The sequence below is a fragment of the Pollicipes pollicipes genome, unplaced genomic scaffold, assembly GCF_011947565.3.
Source record: "Pollicipes pollicipes isolate AB1234 unplaced genomic scaffold, Ppol_2.1 Scaffold_3447;HRSCAF=4054_pilon_pilon_pilon, whole genome shotgun sequence".
NCBI lineage: Eukaryota > Metazoa > Arthropoda > Thecostraca > Pollicipedomorpha > Pollicipedidae > Pollicipes > Pollicipes pollicipes.
Genome location: NW_023596297.1, coordinates 23722805 through 23743231, shown reverse-complemented (window position 1 = coordinate 23743231; position 20427 = coordinate 23722805). Strand labels below are relative to the sequence as shown.

Below are 20427 nucleotides of genomic sequence, written 5' to 3'. Positions count from 1 at the left end.
CCCGTCGCCCGTGACACCGGTCCATCCTCGGCAGGTGCCTCGTGCCGCACCCTCTCGGTGGGGTGGGCGCCGAGCACGGCGGCCCGGCCCGGCGCCCGTGACACCGGTCCATCCTCGACAGGTGCCTCGTGCCGCACCCTCCCGGTGGCGCGGGCGCCGAGCACGGCGGCCCGCTCCGGTGCTCGTGACACCGGTCCATCCTCGACAGGTGCATCGTGTCGCACCCTCCCGGTGGGGCGGGCGCCGAGCACGGCGGCCTGGCCCGTCGCCCGTGACACCGATTCATCCTCGGCGGGTGCCTCGTGCCGCACCCTCCCGGTGGGGCGGGCGCCGAGCACTGCAGCCCGCTCCGGCGCCCGTGACACCGGTCCATCCTCGACAGGTGCCTCGTGCGCACCCTCGCCAGTGGGGCGGGCGCCGAGCACGGCAGCCCGCTCCGGTGCTCGTGACACCGGTCCATCCTCGGCAGGTGCCTCGTGCCGCACGCTCCCGATGGGGCGGGCGCCGAGCACGGCGGCCCGCTCCGGTGCTCGTGACACCGGTCCATCCGTGGTGGGTGCCTCGTGCCGCACCCTCCCGGTGGGGCGGGCGCCGAGCACGGCGGCCCGCTCCGGTGCTCGTGACACCGGTCCATCCTCGGCAGGTGCCTCGTGCCGCACCCTCCCGATGGGGCGGGCGCCGAGCACGGTGGCCCGCTCCGGTGCTTGTGACATCGGTCTATCCGCGCCGGCTGCCAAGAATCCGGCCCGCGGCGCTCCAGGGCCGCCCGTCGTCGCCGCGCGCCGCTGGGGAGGGGCGCACCTGCGGCTGGGAGGCGGCACCGAGCGGCCTCCGCCGCCGCCGACTCACCGCGAGTAGAGCGTCACGGAACCCGCCGTTTGGCTTAACTGTGGGGCTTCCTGCGGCTTTGTGTGTACTGATGATGGAGGCGAATATATGGTTCTGGAAATTCAGGTTTAGGACAGTCAAACACAATGAATAATGCAGCCATACAGGATATTCAGAAAGCTTGAAACATTCGTCAGGGTCACTTCTTCCCCATTTCTACCAGGACAAAATGCTCTGATAGACAATCACGGCGAAACTTAAGAAGTCCATTGTCTTGCGATTCACCATACAGTAAATCACGACCAACTTCGGACTAATTACTAGCTTTTGGTAGCAATAAGCTTTTGGTAACAGTTCAGCTACTAGCTTATTAGCTATTGGAAACAGTTAGCTTTTAATAACAACTAAGGGAGGATGCTGGTTTTTTCAGCAGCTGACTTGTTGAGATTTTTACCTATTCCATCACATTTCCAGCACCTTTTCTCGATTAGGGGTCGTGACCTACGACCTGTCTGTGACGGTTCGTCATTAAAGCTACCCGCCAAATTTCTATTTGTCAAAAATTCAATTCAAAACTCCTGATATGACGCGTTCCCGGGCGGCCGGCTGAATGCACTGCTCGGATGGAGGTCAATTCACTCCCCCCCCCCTGAGATCTAAAAAAGTAAGAGAGCTAGAGGCACAAAATTTACAGGGCTGCTCAATCTGTATGTGAGCAAAATTGTTTCAAAGTTTCAAATCCATAGAACATGATCTCTGGGTCAAAAAGGTCAAACAAGGCCAAATTCCAGATTGATGTAAAAAATATCCCAGACCTCTTCATGCGATTGACTTCAACGTAGATACCTGTTCTAAGCAAAAGTTTGCTTGTGCTCACTTAATCTTAGTAAGCTTGCTTGAGCTTAAGAGGATCATGGTGACCACAGCCTACAACATTGTTATGATAGTTTCATTTGAATGACACCAAGTGGGGCGGTATAGACGGTATATCCCTATAAAAACGATTAAATGATAGACTCGGAAATTTCATGTCAGTGACCTGTTCTGACCTTTCCGAAGCTCATGGGAGATTCTGTTGCAGCCCCTGACATTCAAGAGAGTGTTCCACGTTTGTATGAGATTTTGAACTGAAATCTCCATCTTGAAGATCATTCGGTGCAGTTTGCAGCCCTGTCCTTCTTAAGACCTAAATCCCTTTAGGTCTTAAGATCTAGGCCAATAGAAATATGACTGTCGTGTGGTTTTTCTATATCTGGCATTTGTGTGGATGATTTTAGGATATAAAATTGTCTCTCAGCCAATGATGTGCAAGGTACGACGACTTAACCAAACAATAGCGTGTCAGGGAGGATGTTTGTTGAACAGACATGTTGTTTGTCTACAACAGTCTTGCCCACTTAAAAGCATGTCTAAAGTTAAAGGTCAGCTTATTTCACCATATCTAATGTTTGCTTCAATATCTTAAAAAGTGGAACATTCCCTTTAAATTTCCGTCCGTTAACACTCGCTCGGATGGAGCTCCCCTTGTCCTCCCCGCCCCACTGTTTTCTCAAAATAAATTCCGAGAAGTGTGGCATAGCTACGCAAATCTTATAACAGCTGCAGCAAATTAAGTAGTCCATATTGTAGTATCACAAAATTAGATCTACCGTGTAATGTAATCGAGCTTTGGCTGGCCAAAGCCAGGCCATGATGGTCAGCAAAGACAATTCCTACGGAATCGTTCACTCTGATGCAACAGCGGAGTGTTTGAAGAAGTCATGGATCTTTTTGAGATTTTCTTTGGCAAGCGAGAAAATGAATGAAGGACTATGACGAGTTTCATTGACCACTGGGTTAGGTACAAAGGCCAAGTTGGGGTCAAAACTTATTTAATTAAAACCTTGCTTTCAGTGGTAGTGTTTGCCGTTTAATTCGGATTTCTTGATCACAAAAAGGTCAAGAAGTGTATGAGTTGAACTTCGTAAAGATCAGAAAAGGTTGCGGACCTAGAATGACCTCGATCAATATCGCTTAAATAGAACATACCACGCAGAGTGACATATGACGTCTATTAGCATTTAAAAATCAGAACAAACTTGCAGGTCACCATGACTTTTTTGGGCCAAATAAGATTCCTCACCTGAACTGAACGACCGTGACCTTTTGCTTAGTAGAGGTATCAAGGTTGTCCACGTTAGAAGCGGTATCACAAGGTGACTGCATGAGGAGGCCTGCGGAACGTCGGGTGCCGAACTGGACTTTGACTTTTTTGACCCTATTTCATATGAAGGTCATTACTCAAAAAATTTGAAAATTTGACGCAAGTGAAGGCACATACATTCGTATCTATCCTGGGAACTTTGTATCGCCAGCTTTCTTAATTTTGGAGATCTCAGGGAAGGTGCGCGGGTCAAATAAACCACCGCACCAGAGCGTCGTCGCACTCAGCCGACCACCCGGGCGTGTCTTAATTTTGGGACCGTTACCTTTTGTTCGCAAATTTTCAAGTGGGTTTGGAGCGTTTACCTTTGCACAAGCCTTGGGTGCGATTTTCAGCTTGTAAGGGACTGGAGTGTGTGAGCCTGTGGTAGTATTGGGGAAGCGATGGTGACAGTTTGACAAGTTGACGGGGTGCGTGTTGACACATATGAGGGCGGCATATCTGCCTCCTGACACCTCCGGAGCGAAAGTCTGGGTACGCCACTTGAGCGAAGCTAATTCCAATGGCAATACTTTATTAAAAGTAAAGCAAAAACATGCGACTTTAAACTATTCTGAACTCTGAGCGCAGCAAGAGTATAAAACTTAATGTATTGTCATCACATTTGCAGGTTTTTCACCAGTCATTTTCAGGATAACATTTGCATTTACATTTTCACTTAACCGCTGTTTTCTTTACAAATGTATGCATTCTATTCTAACACCAGTAATCAGATGTCAACCGTCATAAACAGAGTTTTCAGCAGCAATATTCTTTTGGTATCTGTAACTATATCGAACACGAAATTACAAATTTTGAAGGAAAATTCTCTTGGACATATAGCGGTGGGGGCACTCCGAGCGCGACGTGCACAACAGTGTTATGTGCCAGCTTCACAGGTGTCCACGATGTCATGGTGGGAGCGATATTCATCTGCTTTGGTACAACCTGTGATACCTTAGGGTGCCTTACCTTACAACCCCAAGGTTTGATATGCGTGACATCTATGCTGTGCATGTTCATAAATAACATGTCAATATCTTACACCACTGGCGGTATGTGAGCTGCAGAGGAAATACAGACGTTGTGATATCCCCAGGCCAAATATACCCAGGAATTCAGTCAGCGCCAGAGGGCGCTGGAGAGGCTATGATACGAAAGGTGCCTATGAAATGATGGAATCAGTGGACGTGAAGTGGAGCTGAGGGTCGGATTGCATGATCCGAGTATTTTCTAACATACTAGGGTCTTGCAAATATTCGAGTCAGGTAAAAGATTATTAGAACCCGGAAATATTTTGATTGGAATTCTAAAAAATCGTCGAATCCCAAGACCTATCATTTCATATGCAACGAGGTGCATTGAAATTGGCTGTAGGCTCTAACTTTTTTCAAAGATCTAGATTTGGCACGTACAACGTACTGCAAGCTTCATGTCTTAAGTCCTTACCTGCAATATTTGTGTCACTAGCCCTAACGATGTCTGAGAATGCAGGGAGGGGGAGGGTTAAACGGCCCCCGCCCTCTGTTCGATGCATGTTGTGTACCGAAGACATCGAACGCGAACGTGTGAAAGCCAAGCGTTAATGAGTGTAAAATGGCCAATCGGACCAAATGGGCCAGCCACTATCATCGTTAAATATCTATATTTTGCAAGTATATATCACACGTATATCAGACAATCATGCACGTATATCAGATTTAATCATACACGCATATCAGACTTTACACGTATATATCGCACTTGTATCATATTGTCCATGTATTGAAGTTTTCCATAGCAAGGATTTCATATTGGGCACGGCCATGTCACATAACTTTAATTTAGCATACAGCTATTGAATATAAGCATTATGATTATATCTATATGTCATCTCATTAAGTGGTCAGATACGTACAAGCCAAGTGGCGTGCAAACCAATATTTAAGTAAAAAGGATACTACAGCATGCCTGTCTTGGTATTTACTTTGCCATAGACTTCTCAATTACATATGAAAAGGAGAAGTGTCTTCGCCCATCCCTCGACGAAAACCAAAACTTTCATACCTACATAGTCTAGCGCTTACGCCTCCCTCTGATTTTTAGGTGGAGTTAGAAATATGATATTGGCAGAGGCGTCGAGCAGTGTGACCAAGAAATGAATCAAATTAATTTAAAACGTCTCGAAATTTCGACGGCAGGATTCGGACGCGGTTAATTTTTTTTTTTACTTTACTTGAATGTCAAATCCGAATCCAAAACGTGCTGTTTTTAGTTAACTTGACCGAGCTCTGATCATACCTTACTGTACTATGCCATACTTTAACGGAGCTTATAGGACCTTTGACGGTGGTGACCGCGACTTTTTCCAAGGAATTCAAACCAGTTGGCGTCCATTTTGTTGCGTCAAGCTCCTCCCCCCCCCCCCCCTACGCACAACATATTGCTCTCAGCGCATTTTTTGACGATAGTGGCTCCTCGCTCAGCGCGCCACAGCCGGCGCCTGGCGGCAGATCCCAGGGATGACCGGGCGGCCGTCTGTGCCGCAGGCCACCCGCCCTGTTGCAGCACATGCTGGACGCTGGCATGGACGCCGAGGACGAGGACGAGGGGTTCGCGCCCGGCTTCGTCGAGCGGCCGCAGCTGCTGCAGCAGCAGGAGGGTGGCCGGCTGCTGATCGAGGGTCGTCTGCGGGCCAGCCCGGCACCCGCGGTGCGCTGGCTCCGCGGAGACGAGCCGCTGACGGCGCGCGGCCGCGCCACCCTCGTCTCCAGCCAGATCGGCGAGCACCTCTACTACGCGGCGCTGCGGCTGGATGACGTGGTGCCTGAGGATGCCGGCCTGTACAGGGTGGAGGCCAGGAACAGACACGGCGAAGTCAAGGCGGACGTCAATCTCCGTCTCAGCCGTGAGTTGGCGTGACGTCACTCCTGTTATTTCTGTGTTCAGACCTTCGTCATTGTGTTACGTAAGAAAGCTCGCGTTGCAACCGTGGCATGCAAAGACCAGCTTAAGCTTTGGGTTGATTGAAGATAACTCTTTGCCTGCCAGAATCATACAACGGCGCGCCATCTCACTGGCAGGCGCATGGTACATGTGCTGGCCCAAGGATTGGAAATTGTGCCTGGAAAACATATTTTCAGATGTTCTCGTTCCATACGTAGATAAGCAAATTGTATTGTAAAATACCTTATTAGCACTAACAGGTGCTTAAGAGCTAAGATGGCGTCGCTTTTCATAGTTCTTATTTAGCTAGTTTCGCCGTCAAGCTACAGAGCGAGACGCTGTCACAGCTGAGAGCATCGCTATGCAGCATTCACCTTCGATGCAGCACGTAATGAGGAAAACTTTGCTTAACTGAGCGTTGCTACGTGCAGAGTGAACATCTGGAAGTTATAATGCCTCACACATTCATCAGGAAAAACACCGAAATAGTTAACGTCATATACCAAATGTGATCTCCGTATAACGCATTTTGTTTATTGTAAGGTCGCACAGCCCTTAGGTGGCCTGGATGGTGCTCGGATTGCAGCCAAATTGGTGTCACAACTCGAATTTTCTTCTTGCCGAATCACTGGGATTAAAACTGGAATGTCCTGATAGCTGAGTCCAGCGCTCATCCACTAATCTAAACGGGAAGGACAACTAATCGGGAAGGTCCTTCTCGATCAGCTCAGTGAGAGAGCACTGGACTCTTATTCAGAGGACTCCAGCTCGCATTCCATACATGTGACAAGTGAAGATTTCAAGGGGAAGATGCGTTGGACACGCGTGCATGGCTGCAAGTCGAAAAGCACAGTCCTTTTGTTGATTCAATAGCACCTGTTGAAGGCCGGATAATTATCTGGGCGGAAAGTGGTGCACGTTCTAGCGCCGGACAAGGACAGGAGTACAAACAGTTGTTTCATCGGTAATTAATCACTATTTCGATGGGCCATTAAACCGTTATAAGTGTCTCTTTTGTGCCGCCTCCCTTTACAAGCTCTTGTTAAACAAAAGCCGTTTGGTGTTCGTGGATCTCCGCACGCACTGAGCTACCGCCGTCTTATCACACAATTGTGGCCGTTTTCGCTATTCAAATGAAAATAGGATTCTGTTTGAAAAACGGAAGCATCCCATTTGAGAGAGTAGATCGTTCGCCCGTGAAGAGTGCAGCATTCACCTCTAAGTTTTTTTTCTTTTTCAGCGATCGGCAAGGCTACTGGAACGTAAGATTCGCGCAGCATACTTTAGCAGTGTGCCCTTCCGCGATCGGCAATTTGTGGTCACTAACACTCCACGGAGATCTTCTACAACGGAAGATATTAGGCAATCGGAAAAGCACTTCCGCTGATCAGGGTCCGCATTGGAACTGGCTTCGAGCATTCATTGCCACGACTCGTCCCCTCCCACCGGAGGAATCGGCATGGCGCGTGCGCGCCCGCCCGAGCCGCCCACCGTGCCGTGCGGGGCAGGCCTCCGCAACGTGCGAGGCAGGCCCCCGTGCTCGCTCAACACCACGTCGACGGCGGCAGCCGCGGCGTGCCTCCGCCACGCCCACCAGCGACGGGCGACGCCCGGGTGTGACGCCTGCGGCGCGCTGTCGCGACGCGTGACTCAATGCGGCGCGCTGGCCGCCGCGCGGCGCCCGTGATTCAGCGCGCGGCGAGTTGGCAGCGGGCGGTTTGTGGGCCGGGAGCGGGCGGCGGCCCGGAGCCGGCGCCGGCCGCTATACTTGGCCGCCGCCCGCCGCCACCTGTCCGTCCGCTCGTCCGTCTGTCTGTCTGTCTGCGAGCCCGCCAGCTGACCTGGTCACGTGAGCGCCGGCGGCGCCAGACGCCGCGCTTGTCCTCGGCCAGTGGCCCGAGGAGGACTGCGCGGCGGCGTCCACGACCTGGCCTACCGCCGTCGCCGTCCGCTGCGCGAGCGGCATGCAGGGCGCCGGTGTTTGAGAGGCAGACTTTTGGAAAGTCGCGTCAGTAATTTCTTGTGCGCGAGGCCGTATCGCCAAATACTGGATGCGGCAAAACAGAAATGCATCAGCATTTTGCATTGTTGGTGTTACTATGCGTGACGCAGCGCGCCACGTTTTCTTTTTAGTATACTTTATCCAGAAACGTCATCATTATGAACACACCTTACGCCATAATGCACATGCGTACAGTTGTGTGTCTTGCTTCGGCTTGCATGAAAAATTCGCTTGAAAATTAAGCGATAATTTTAGAAGGCACTGTCTGTGGCTTGCCCATTAATAAATACTACAACGGTGCGTTCACAATTCCAGAGCTCACAGCGATCCTGAGTAGCGTACGCTGTGCTAAAGGGACTCGCAAAGAAATGCCTCTGGGATCGACTAAAGCCTAGTTAGCAATGGTCCACGCACTCCTTAATGTCATCTTCCTTACGGATACTTTTCCAGGCCCATTAAGTGACCACACTAACGACTCTCCTACTCCGGAGAAAGCGAACTATGACCTGTTCACTACGGACCGATTCTACCCAATTCATGCTCATACACCCTGATGAAGAAGATAAACATATTTGGACAGAAAAAATACTTGTTGAAGCCGACCTGTTACTTGGTGTTCAACGCGGTTCTGATAACTGGCTGTGCGCTGCCGCGATCAGTGCATTACTGATCACTTGTTACCCCGGAACTCATTCATTGAGCAAAGGGTCATTCCAGCGGGGTACAAAAGATGACGATTGTTTTTGAAAACGGAAAGGCGTTTGATACCGACTGGCAACTTAAGCAAAAGTATACCAATGTTAATTCATGCTCAATGGCACGATCATTAGGACGATTTTCCTAGCATCCTTTGCTCAATGTACTAGTGGAAGCAACATTACCAAACTGGGACTATGAGATGCATAGTGTTCCTCCATGATATATTTTTGGTTTGGCGCTATCTTTCATTATATTGAACGCTTGCACGTAAGTAATCATGCGCAAAGTGAGTTGGAAAAAGGACAGTTATCAATACAGCACATCTGCATCAAGCGAGGCGCAAATTATGTCTATCGGTACCTCCCTACTTCGTATTTTATTGACCGGCGTGACCCTCAGCCAAGTAACAACCGGTCGTACAGTGCTTGTCCAAATGATGTTGCTGCACTGTACCATAATAAGCATGCTTGCTAATGAAGTATCCATGAACATCATATAAAAGAATACTTGGACACATCTAACCTTGCTTGACATCTAGTAACCTGACCCCTCAACCTCTGGTACAATCATGAATGCCCTCACTGATGTCAAAATCGATTACATTTGCGAAATAAACCAGTGACATGTCAAAGTTGCCAACACAAAAAGTGCACTGTCCATTTTACAAGAAGCTTACCTGACGAGACCTATATAAATGGGTCATAAATTGTGACTTATGGGGAGCAGAGCGCTGAAGAATTGACAGGATGGGTACAGATGCGTTGAAATCAGCAGCGAGAAAAATATACACCTTTTCTTTGATGGTTATTAAGTTATTCAATACCAATCTGAGGGGGCGCTCTCTGTCGCGCTCCTTAACTATTCGTGCGAGGGTCAACACGCGCTCGGGCTGAGGTCACTTTGAGCCCCGAGGGTTGCCCAGAATTATTTTCGGACAGCGCAGCGTAGCAGCGTCAAAATGTTCAGAGACGCAGGCGATTGGATAGCGGATCTTTTGATTTGAAAAAAGAAAAGCAGTTTGTAAGATCGTTGATCTATGACAGGTCACAGGCAGGCCATGGCTGTTAGCGAAGGCCATTTCTAGGGTATCGTTGGATCTAATACGGCAACGTGGTCATAGACGAAGCCATACATGTCTGTTCTGTAGGTAATACAACAATTAAGCCGATAATTTTAACAAGTTACCTTGATCTAGGGTAAGGTATGAAAGTCAGACCAAGGTCAGAGCTGAAATTCAGACCAAGTCACTGAACCTAAATTCAAACCAGCGATATTTTGCTTAGAACAGGCATTTAGGTTCAAGGCAGTTGCGTGAGGAGGATTGGGGGTACTTTGGACGCCAATCTGGAGTTTAATATTATTCCATCTGTTTTTACCTTCATACATGCCAAGCCCCTGCGCATTTGGCGTATTAAGCTTTCTTAACTTTGAGATCTCAGGGAGCAAATTGACCCCCCTGAGCGGAGGGCATTCAACCGGCCTCCCGGGCGGGCCAAAACCAGCCCTGCAGAAGATCCACTATCAAAGAGATGGCACGACCCCTTCTGCAAACAAAACACCTATGAATCGGTGAAAATGTAAAAACGTTCTGTAAGGCTGTTGTTTCAGGGATCATTGTGAAAACTTGTAGAGAGCTCATTTCCTCGAAACGCTTTAGCGAGTATTTTTTCATTGTGTATATGGTCCAGAGACATCATACATCATGATACTTTTATGGTGACATAGCACGTAGTATGGACTAGCTCATCCCTCCCCAGTGTATTGTGCTAGTGTTTATCTTCGTTCCCACTTCGACCGTTCCCGCGTGTTCTGCATGTCTAAGTCTTCGCTTTTATTAAATTACTACTTTGGATGTTCTGAGTGCCGCCCGCTGACAGATAGCGTGACCAGTAAATATCCGTCGTTTGTTTCGAGTGGGTGAGGCTAACAAAACAAAGCTGTCAGTTTCTTGTTCCTGCAACGAGCCGAATATTTCGATCCAAGTCGTTAGTTTTCAATGCAAGCATCACTTTGCGTGTATGCATGTGCAGGCTTTCAATTCCAAACCGGCATCTAAAATACCGGCATCTAAAAACCGGCTCCAAACTCTATGCCGGCATCTAAAATAGTCATGTTTTTTCCCCAAAATCCGATATGATCCCACCTTTATCTGTGCACATCCGCTACCTGCTTAAGAAGTGTTGTACCGCTGTGTGACGTAAGGTAAAAAAACTGCCCTCCAACCTTTTCTACTTGACTGCCACAGCTCAACGTATCGTTTCTTTATCGGACCTCCAAGCCGATTTTGTGGGGCAAAATAATGCGTCGAATAATGTGGCAAAAGCAACGGCTACTGGAACTGTCATTTGAATCATGCTTTTTGGAGAGCTGTTTGAAATATCCTAAAAGTCCATGCATGACTGGAACAAATTACAGTGACATCCCAGCTGGCCGCGTGACTAGCTTACAAAGTCGTTCTGCCCACGTATGTGCCCCACGTTCCCCTGTGGCTCTAGCACGCTTAACGTTCAAGATTTCAGGAAGCCTCCGAGACCCTCTTCGTAGAGCGGAGGTGAAAAACTCCCGTAGGGAGAGGTCTTACGGGGAGGTTAGGAACCCACATTCGCCACTCGTGGTCTAAAACGCGTGTGGTTGTCCCATCGTTGGTAGATGCCCTAAGCGGTCAGTGGTGGCTTCTGTGTAGCTATGCCAAACTAGATAAGGCATAGTGTGATATTTAACACGATCACAGGTAGCCTCTTGAAAGCGACGAGGTCGAAGAGGTGTGGGGGTCAATTTGGCCCCATCCTGAAATCTCAACGACTGAGAGAGCTATAGAGGCATGAAGTTCGCGGGCTAGGTAGATATCTAAACTCTTTCTATGCCCAATTTTGAGGCCCCTTTACCGTGACCTTCAGGTAAATGAAGGTCAAGAAAGGTCAAACTTTAGATCGGTGCCCGAAGTGTTTCAGATCTGCTCATGCAACCACATTAAACCTATAATTTTTGTAAAGCAAAAAGTCAAAAGTGCATGTCTTTATCAGGTATATCAGGTGTTCATGTCAGCACAATGACACTACTTGACCTTCATAAGTTCCAGGTGACCAAAAACCTTATCGGTTGTTCTGATATCTTAATTTAAGATCACCGTTAAGAACTACGACAGGCGGCATGCTCCGCAAAGCAAAAGCTGAGGGGGTTATTTAAGGTCAATGACCTTCCTTGGGGAAATCAAAATGAGATGTCTGTGACGTCCCTGTGACAAAGAAGTTTGTGATGAACATTAAAGCTAGCCCATAAAACAAGTTTTCCCGCAATACATAAAGTGGTTTGGTTTTGACCTTAATCCGATATCTTATACTTAACTCAGGGTCAATGGAAGCAGTCGTAATTCTAAGTTCAAATGTCTACCTGTCCAAGAAACTACCTCAAAGGTGTATGAATTCATTTCACGCTCCGTTGTCACATCAAATTGAACGATTTGTGAGGAAATTGATTTCGCTGACAGCCATGGCCTAGCTTGAGCCACCGTATTTCAGGGGCCTTATAAGGTATATGTGATTTTGTAATACCAAAGGGCGGCTCAGCTATTCAGTTGTCTACAGCCAGCCAAAGTTGGCGCGGCTACACCGCCACCTCAGGAAATTAGCCTATAAAACGATGGTCGGCGAAAGTCAAGCTGACCCCCACCGTAGTATCTGTTAAGCGCCGGTAGGTGGTGATGAAGCGCCAGAGAACCACTTTGGCTTTTATAGAGAACAACGAAAGGCTTGATGTGAAATTGGCATCATCGTAAGTATTTAGGTGTTGGCATGATAACGACTGAAGTAACTCGCTAAATTTACAGATTTGCCAACAAAGCCTTCGATAAGAGTCCATATAATCCAAGACGCCCCTGTTCATGAAGTGTTCTATCGAATCTGTTAAGTGCTTAGGCTGGGAAGGACATGCCCCCGCAGTATTCACAAAGTGAGTTTTTATCCTCCCCCACACACATTTTCCTCGTAAAATGCACGATTTTTACGTCTTCCTGTTCAAAATATCACTTTAAGATAGGGTGTGCCTTCCGCATTCCAGTTTGTAAAGTGTGCCTCCAGTTTAACCACCGTAATTCTGATCCCCGAGCACCACCACCACCACTACCAGCCGAGCTTAGAGATGTGATTACACCCATGCCCACGATTTTCCCAAGACGGAGTTTTTTCTCCACTGATTCTGCCCGTACTTTTTCCATACTTTTTCCATTCAAAATGCAATATTAGGGTATTAGTGTTAGGCTATTCCCCGACTTCAATTTGAACTCTCCAATCCTGATTTGTTCCCACCAATTTCAGTGACGTGGTTTCACCCACACGCTTAGTTGTTAAGACAGGAAAGCGAAAAACAGAAGCCATATTGTCCTTGATGTTTTGTCCTTAATTGTCCTATATATTTGTCGTACGCCATATTCTCTGTAAAAACGCCGCAAAAACATCTGAAATTTTCGCATGACATCTCGTACATTGGGATTGAGGTTAAGTAAGCACTGCGTAATAAGGAAAAGTACCGGAGGAAGTCGACAGCAACCTGACCGCCATGGAGTGTTGAGAAGGTGAGGAGTCCCAAGGTCACGAATTACCGCCGACCTTGTCAAGAGCCGCACGGCCAAGCCACTGGTCATCAAGACAGTCGAGATCAGGGAAGGTCAAGAGGTTCCCAAACAGCAAAGAAATTCATGAAAGCAAAGAAATCCCCTAATGCGCGTGGAGAACACTGGTGCGGTCACCGGCTGGAAACGTAAAGAGAACCGCAAGACGGTTGAATGCGCCCAAACTGACTAGGTCTGCAGCAGCCAGAGCGTTCCAAAATGGATAAGTAAAAAAGCAGCCAAAGTCATGTGATCCGTGACATGGCCAGAAAAAAACGAAAAACGTTCGATCATATGCTTTGTAAGGTTCGTGTGTCGTAACGTGCCAGCCGGCTACAGTCTTCCGCTTTGCGGCAAGGCTGTTCAGACACAACCTAAGGCTTTTGATATGGTCTGGGCTCCAACACGGTCAGAGGAATCTGCAGTGTGCGGAAGGACAGCAAGATGGTTTCTGATCTTCTCGCGACTCTCTTAAAACTGTAAAGGTGCAACGAAAGACTACTAAATGCCTGAAATTGGCAGACCGCAGCAACAGCTCGGAGGACTGCTGCTTATCCGATAGCTGGGTTCAGGTAATTGCAAGGGCCCTCAAGATGATTAGAGATATCCAAGACCGTGAAAAGACTCCGAGGTGATCAACAGATGCTGTATAATTCAACCAGCTAACTTATTACTGTTCATCCTGCTAGCAAACATTCATTTCATCGCTTAGATGGCCAGAGGCTGTGCAAAACACGCAGCAACCAAATGACCGGTGACCTCACGCAATATGCGTCGGCAGTCCGCCTGCTGACCGACTGCACCACAAAATGCTCCAAAGATACTTAAAATGCCCGAAATCCTGTACCTTTTGAGACCATTCAGACCAGGGTTTAGATAGCTTTGACGTCCAGAGGGGTGCGAAGGGTTGGGAAGCCGTTAGCCCTGAGGAGCAGGTGTTATGTTTCAACGGTTTTGTCGTTGTCGAATTGCTTTAGTTCTTTGGTCACGAAGATCACTGTTCTCTGGCGGCCATTGGTCCATGCAGCAGTAGGTCGAGCTACTCGATCGTGGAGACGAGCTGTCCACTGATCACGGGCGGCGCAAGCGCCTCCTGAAGCACTAAGTTCACTCTGAATGTGCCCTTCCGACACCGTCTGGACTCGAGCACCTTTGGATCATGAACCCCCTCACCCTCTCTCTCTCTCTCTCCTCTCTCTCTCTCTCTCTCTCTCTCTCTCTCTCTCTCTCTCTCTCTCTCTCTCTCTCTCTCTCTCTCTCTCTCTCTCTCTCTCTCTCTCTCTCTCTCTCTCCCCTCTCTCTCTCTCTCTCTCTCTCTCTCTCTCTCTCTCTCTCTCTCTCTCTCTCTCTCTCTCTCTCTCTCTCTCTCTCCCTCTCTCTTCCTCTCTGTAGATCCACCACAGACCCGTGCACCCCCGTGCCCCCCGTCCCAAGCGCGCCCCTGCAGCCCCCCCCCCCCCCCGCCGACCGCACCGACGGTCGCCCTGTGTGCCGCGTCGGCGCCGGCGCTGCCTTATGGCACCATTTGGCAGCGCGTCCTGGAAGCATGTATCTAATTTATAAATACCTGGTCCGGGGGCGCTGGCGAGGCGGCGGCGAGGCGCGCCTCCAGTCAGTCGGTGGGTGACTGGTGGGTGACCCCGGCGCCGCGCTGCCGCTGACCTCGCGCGACCGGTGACCTTTCGCGATATGCGTCGGCAGTCCGCCTGCTGACCGACTGCACAGCGAGCCCCGGCCGAGCGCACCGGCCGTGCGCGATGCCCGCGTCCATGGAGGACGAGTAAGTGGAAGAGCCTGTCGGCCCCACGTTCGTGTGTAGAATAGTCGCCGGCGCTGTGCGTGCTGCGTTGCGATGGGCGGCCAGGAGACGGGTCCAGCTCCATCCCAAGGACAGCTAGCGGTTTTGCGCGCGCTGGTGTCCAGGAGGGCAGTCCCGTGCGAGGTCTGCGACCTGGGCCGAGGTGGCAGGTGCTTCACGTCTGGTGCGTCTGTCTCGAGGGGAGCCAGAGGTCGGGTCGAGAGGTGGAAGAGGCTGTGTTTGGTGAGCCTGCGTCGCCCCGAGTTTGTCAGTGACGCTTACGACTTCCAGCGGAACCACGTGTTGAAGAAGCTCTTCACGAGAAAAGTTTGCTGGCGGGCAGGCCTACGGGCAGCTGGTTATGTAGCGGGATGGGAACTCTCCCGTCCCGTTTAGTATGTGGTTATTACAAGGGTGGAAAATAACGCCAATGGAGTGTACTTTTTCCACAAATAATACACCATCTCTTTTGCACTCGCGATATGAGTGATGATGCCATCAGCCGTAGGAGGCCCTGCTATGTGATCTTGAGGGATTCGATGATGGTGCGGGAGTGTTGCAAGCGTTCTTCGACCTTTTGCGAGGATCAGTAACGGCGGCTCCTCTAAGGACTATGGTGGGTCAGGAGGGAAAGACTAGTTTTGCTTGGTTGCGTTCTATCCAATCATACAAAAGCCTTCAAGAAAACGGCAGAGAAGCTTCCCAAATCCACCAGCACTGGTAAAATTACGATAGGTTATATAAGGACATACAGGTACTCTACGACTCCTGAAAGGCGTAATGATTTTGTTGGCATTGTTTTCACCACGGTTTCCTAACACAGGCTGGTCAGGCTGAAATGGTGCTGCTGTACCACCTCGCGTCACTTCGATTGGCATACAGATGGCGGTAGTCACAATTTGCCACCCTACTTGGCCGTGTTGAGGTTTGGTCCTCGTTATTGTCGGCAGTGTTGAGCAGATTGCCTTGATTTCCGGTGGGAATGATCCACCCTCACATCCGGCGGTGGTGTAGGGCCAGCCGCCTCAGTTGCCATGGCTGCCGGCCTGACCGTCACATCTGGCAGTGCTGTAGGCCAGCTGCCTCAGTTGCCGTGGCTGCCGGTCTAACCGTCACATCTGGCGGTGGTGTAGGGCCAGTCGCCTCAGTTGCCGTGGCTGCCGGTCTGACCGTCACATCTGGCTGTGGTGTAGGTCAGACGCCTCAGTTGCCGTGGCTGCCGGTCTGACCGTCACAGCAGGCGGTGGTGTAGGCCAGCCGCCTCAGTTGCCACGGTTGCCGGGCTGACCATCACAACAGGCGGTAGTGTAGGGCCAGCCGCCTCAGTTGCCGTGGCTGCCGGTCTGACCGTCACATCTGGCGGTGGTGTTGGCCAGCCGCCTTAGTCGCCGTGGCTGCCGGTCTGACCACCACATCTGGCGGTGATGTAGGGCCGGCCGCCTCAGTTGCCGTGGCTGCCGGTCTGACCACATCTGGCGGTGGTGTAGGGCCGGCCGTTTGGGTTGCCGTGGCTGCCGGTCTGACCACCACATCTCGCGGTGGTGCAGGGCCGGCGCCTCAGCTGTGGTGGCTGCCGGCCTGACCACCACATCTGGCGGTGATGTAGGGCCGGCCGCCTCAGTTGCCGTGGCTGCCGGTCTGACCGTCACATCTGGCGGTGGTGTAGGGCCGGCCGTCTCAATTGCCGTGGCTGCCGGTCTGACCACCACATCTGGCGGTGGTGCAGGGCCGGCGCCTCAGCTGCGGTGGCTGCCGGCCTGACCACCACATCTGGCGGCGGTTTGCGTGCCGGTGGCGGCAGCTGGCGGCCGAAGCGACAGACCGGCAGGAGTTATCGCGGATGTGAGCAGTCCGGAAATCCAGATGAATGGTTTGGACTGTACAATACTGTACGAAAGATGATCAGCAAGCAAGGCAGAGGGGGCCGGAATTGACCACCAAATCAGATTGAAACCAACTGATGTGCATTCAGGCAACACAAATTTCTAGTTCGTCTGACATGTTTTCATTTAAGTCAGGGCTTGAAGAAATTTATGTAAACTTTAAAGCACTGGAATGGTGGGCACCTAGGCGTGCGAGATTTGTGTTAGAATCTCCAGCCTGTGCTTCAGTGTGCCATAACGGTTCTTCAGCATTGTTCCAACGCTATATTCTCTGCTTGTGATGCGGCGTGGGACAATGCCACCGTTGGGCAGACCTCAATTACTTTCAATTTTCGTTTCTATGTTTGTCTTGATTGAGCTTGCCCTGAAACTTCTGTGGTTTACCTCCTGCAGCCGTTGCTAATAATCGAATATCTGGTATTAAGGAAACAGACGTTCTCGTTCACATCCAACGTAGCGCATACATCCGTTGCATGGCATAATACTTTTTCCGCCTTGAATAGCCATTGTCGTCCAGATACAGGGACGGAGAAATAACGCACCATCACGTTCCTGATACGCTTCTAACACGTTTGACACGTTTCTCCGTCCTTCATTTGCTATGAATCCTTTCAACGTCGCGTACGCAATCCACGTGTTGGAGCCGATGCCGATCGGTACGTTTTTGCCTGGGGCGTTCCTCTACGCTCGGTATCACTGCAAGGTCCGCTGGAGCTATCTCGGGAACATTTGGCTCCACGCCTGGGGCGTAATTATCCCCCGATCTGGACCAGTGGGGCACTGGGTTCGGTGCTTTCGCAATAAGTTGCACCTGTCGTGAAACCCGATGTCGATGAATTTATCGCTGAGAACGACGGACCAGCTGCTCAGATGCTGAAACTATAAGCATGTCGATCGCTGGGTGATCAATATGTTTGCTTTTGAGCACGTAATGATATCATAAGCTTCGATACAGACTAGCACTTGGCAGGATATGTGAAAACATATTGGGGTTAACATTACAAGTACATTGAGAGAGGGGCGTGGTGCTGCGGTCGATCAGTTACCATGGATTGTGAGAGGTCATCGGACTCGAGTTTGAATAACTTGCCAGCGTTTTGTGTGCCGTACTAGGGTACGTCAGAGACAAAATCATTATTTACATCCCACGCGTGCATTGCAAAATCATGAAAGGTCTGTGAAGAGAGGTCCCTATCCATCGGAAAGCCAAATATTGCCAACGAGCCTGCATTATCAAAACCAAGGTCAGTTGCCCTTGGCGTTGTTCTGTTGTGGTGCCAAGGAGTGAAACGTGACAGCTATGTGGGTCTGAAAGCGAACGAGCGAACGATCATGTTGTATGTGATCAGGTGTGGGCGTCTGAAAGCACGTGTAGTTGCGTCCAATCAGAGAAGAGTGTGAAGGCTTTTCGGAGGTAGGAGCGCACTACACTGATCTTGTGCTGGTTGGGGCATTGGCTTGTGGCACTGAGGCATCACTTGGTTTTCCACGTCGTGGCTCATGTAGGCGTTGGCAAAAAGCGATCCCAGGGGGACGTGGACCATCCGTTCCCCTTGGTCTTCCCTGGGACCGCTTTTTGCCAACGCCTCCACGTGTCAAGTGGAAAACAGTATCCTTCGAAATGCATCCCTCCGTACCGCATTTTACGCACGATATGTCGTTGACGTTTTTATTAACGCCAGTCACGGAAGCCAACTGATCGAACCAAAAATGCGACGGAACAAGCTTCAGTTCTCCCATTCACCTACGAACTAAGAGTCACTAACCGCATTCCATTTTTAGACATAGACATTACTGCTGACCAATAACGATTCGTGACAACAGGTACAAAAAGCCAGTAGATGCTGGACGATTCCTCAGTGCCACCAGCGAGTGCCCCGACCGGTACAAGATCAGTGTTGTGCGCTCCTACCTCCGAAGAGCCTTTACACTCTGCTCTGATTGGACGCAACGCAACTATACAGTGAGCTACAGCGCATCAAACGAGTCATGAAAAATAATGGCTACTCCAATAGTGTCGACCATGAAACTCATCTTTATGTCGCGATATCAAACTGAAGCTCACGCTATCGGACATAAGCCAAATCCAATTAAACTGCTCTATCAAAATCAAATGCCTGATAGCTATATGACAGACGAACGTATCCTCAAGGAAATAACGTCTGACAACCTCAAGCCAGTCAACCAGGACAAGACAACACTCACTATCAACTAAAAAAGCAGGAAGGTCACCCAGCTCATCACAGAAATAATCTCACGGCCAGATTTGACCCATTTAAATAACATAATGTGCAATCATACTATCTTATTGTCACCACTACCACACTTTCAAACTGGTTGACGATGCAGTTGGCTGACGGTGCTCCAAAAGAGCACATGGTAACACTCGGCTGGAACATCACCAGAGACGACCTCATCAGAAAAGCCATAATCATCACATGATCATCAAATCGGGGAAGCTTTATGTTCTGGAGGCTGTCACGATCAAAACATCGCCACCGAAGTGAACAACCAAACCAAGGCCACATTCATCCCTCACCCTATTAAGGGACGATCGATGGCATCGGTAGATGTTGTATCTTACAATTCGCCACATGTTTTGCCGCTTAAATTCTCAAGATCCTAAAAAAGTCAACCACATAATTTAAAATCTGCACAATTCGACGATCGAACTAAACAAGATAATGTCGAATTGTTGTACACTACTGATTGTACCTAACTAATCTGTAATTATATATTCGTCGCTTATATTTTGTATTTGTATACCTTCGAAGATGGAATACGTAATTTCAAAACGTCAGCCCAACCAATAAATGCCAAACATCGGCGAATTTATTTCAGTGTCTATGATAAACAAACAACCGGAGTCAGAAAACTAGAGCAAGTGCAGAAAAGCTCATTAAGTTTAAATGCTCTTACGCCAAGGTATTTAACAACACATGTGTACGTATATATATATATATATATATATATATATATATGCACTGGTCTTATTTTTATAACATCATGCCAGAGGTGAGCCGTGTGGGTCTCTTCGCCACCGCTGACTGAGGGATGCAAGGCCGCTGTCGGTTTGCCAACGCTCCGTGCACGTCAGCGAACCTAGCGCTCTTAAGCGCAGCGAAAGCTACGAGGCTGCTCCGGCACATTTTCGCAAAATGTTCAATACTTACAGCCGGAACTGATGTGGCAATGTCGGCGATGACTTCGCAGCGGAACACAAAGAAACCGCAGGCAGCTTCGCCGCTTTGTTGCTGTTCCCCTCATGACGTCATATCAGTGGTGAGCCGCGTGGGTCTCTCCGGCGCCGCTGAGTCAGGGCTACAAGGCAGCTGTCGGTCTGCCGGCGCCCCGTGCGCGTCAACAAACCGCGAGTGAAGCGACGCTGGCTGACCAGGATCTCATGCGCGATCCTGGGGCAGTTGGCTCGATCAAAAGACGTCTGAGGCGGGACTCATGCGGCGTAGAGTTTCCGTAAAACAGTCATTGTAAGACCTACCTGCA

At 49.7% G+C, this 20427-nt stretch overlaps 1 protein-coding gene across 1 annotated transcript in view; it reads left to right on the top strand.

The window, feature by feature from the left end:
• The first annotated feature begins 14867 nt into the window (after positions 1-14867).
• The window catches only part of LOC119092093 (disorganized muscle protein 1), a 25516-nt gene continuing 19956 nt past the window's right edge, over positions 14868-20427 (top strand). Inside the window, exon 1 of the mRNA XM_037215067.1 lies at positions 14868-15022. Within this exon, the coding sequence (XP_037070962.1) occupies positions 15000-15022 (23 nt within the window). The 5' untranslated portion in view covers positions 14868-14999. The remainder of the gene's footprint in view (positions 15023-20427) is intronic.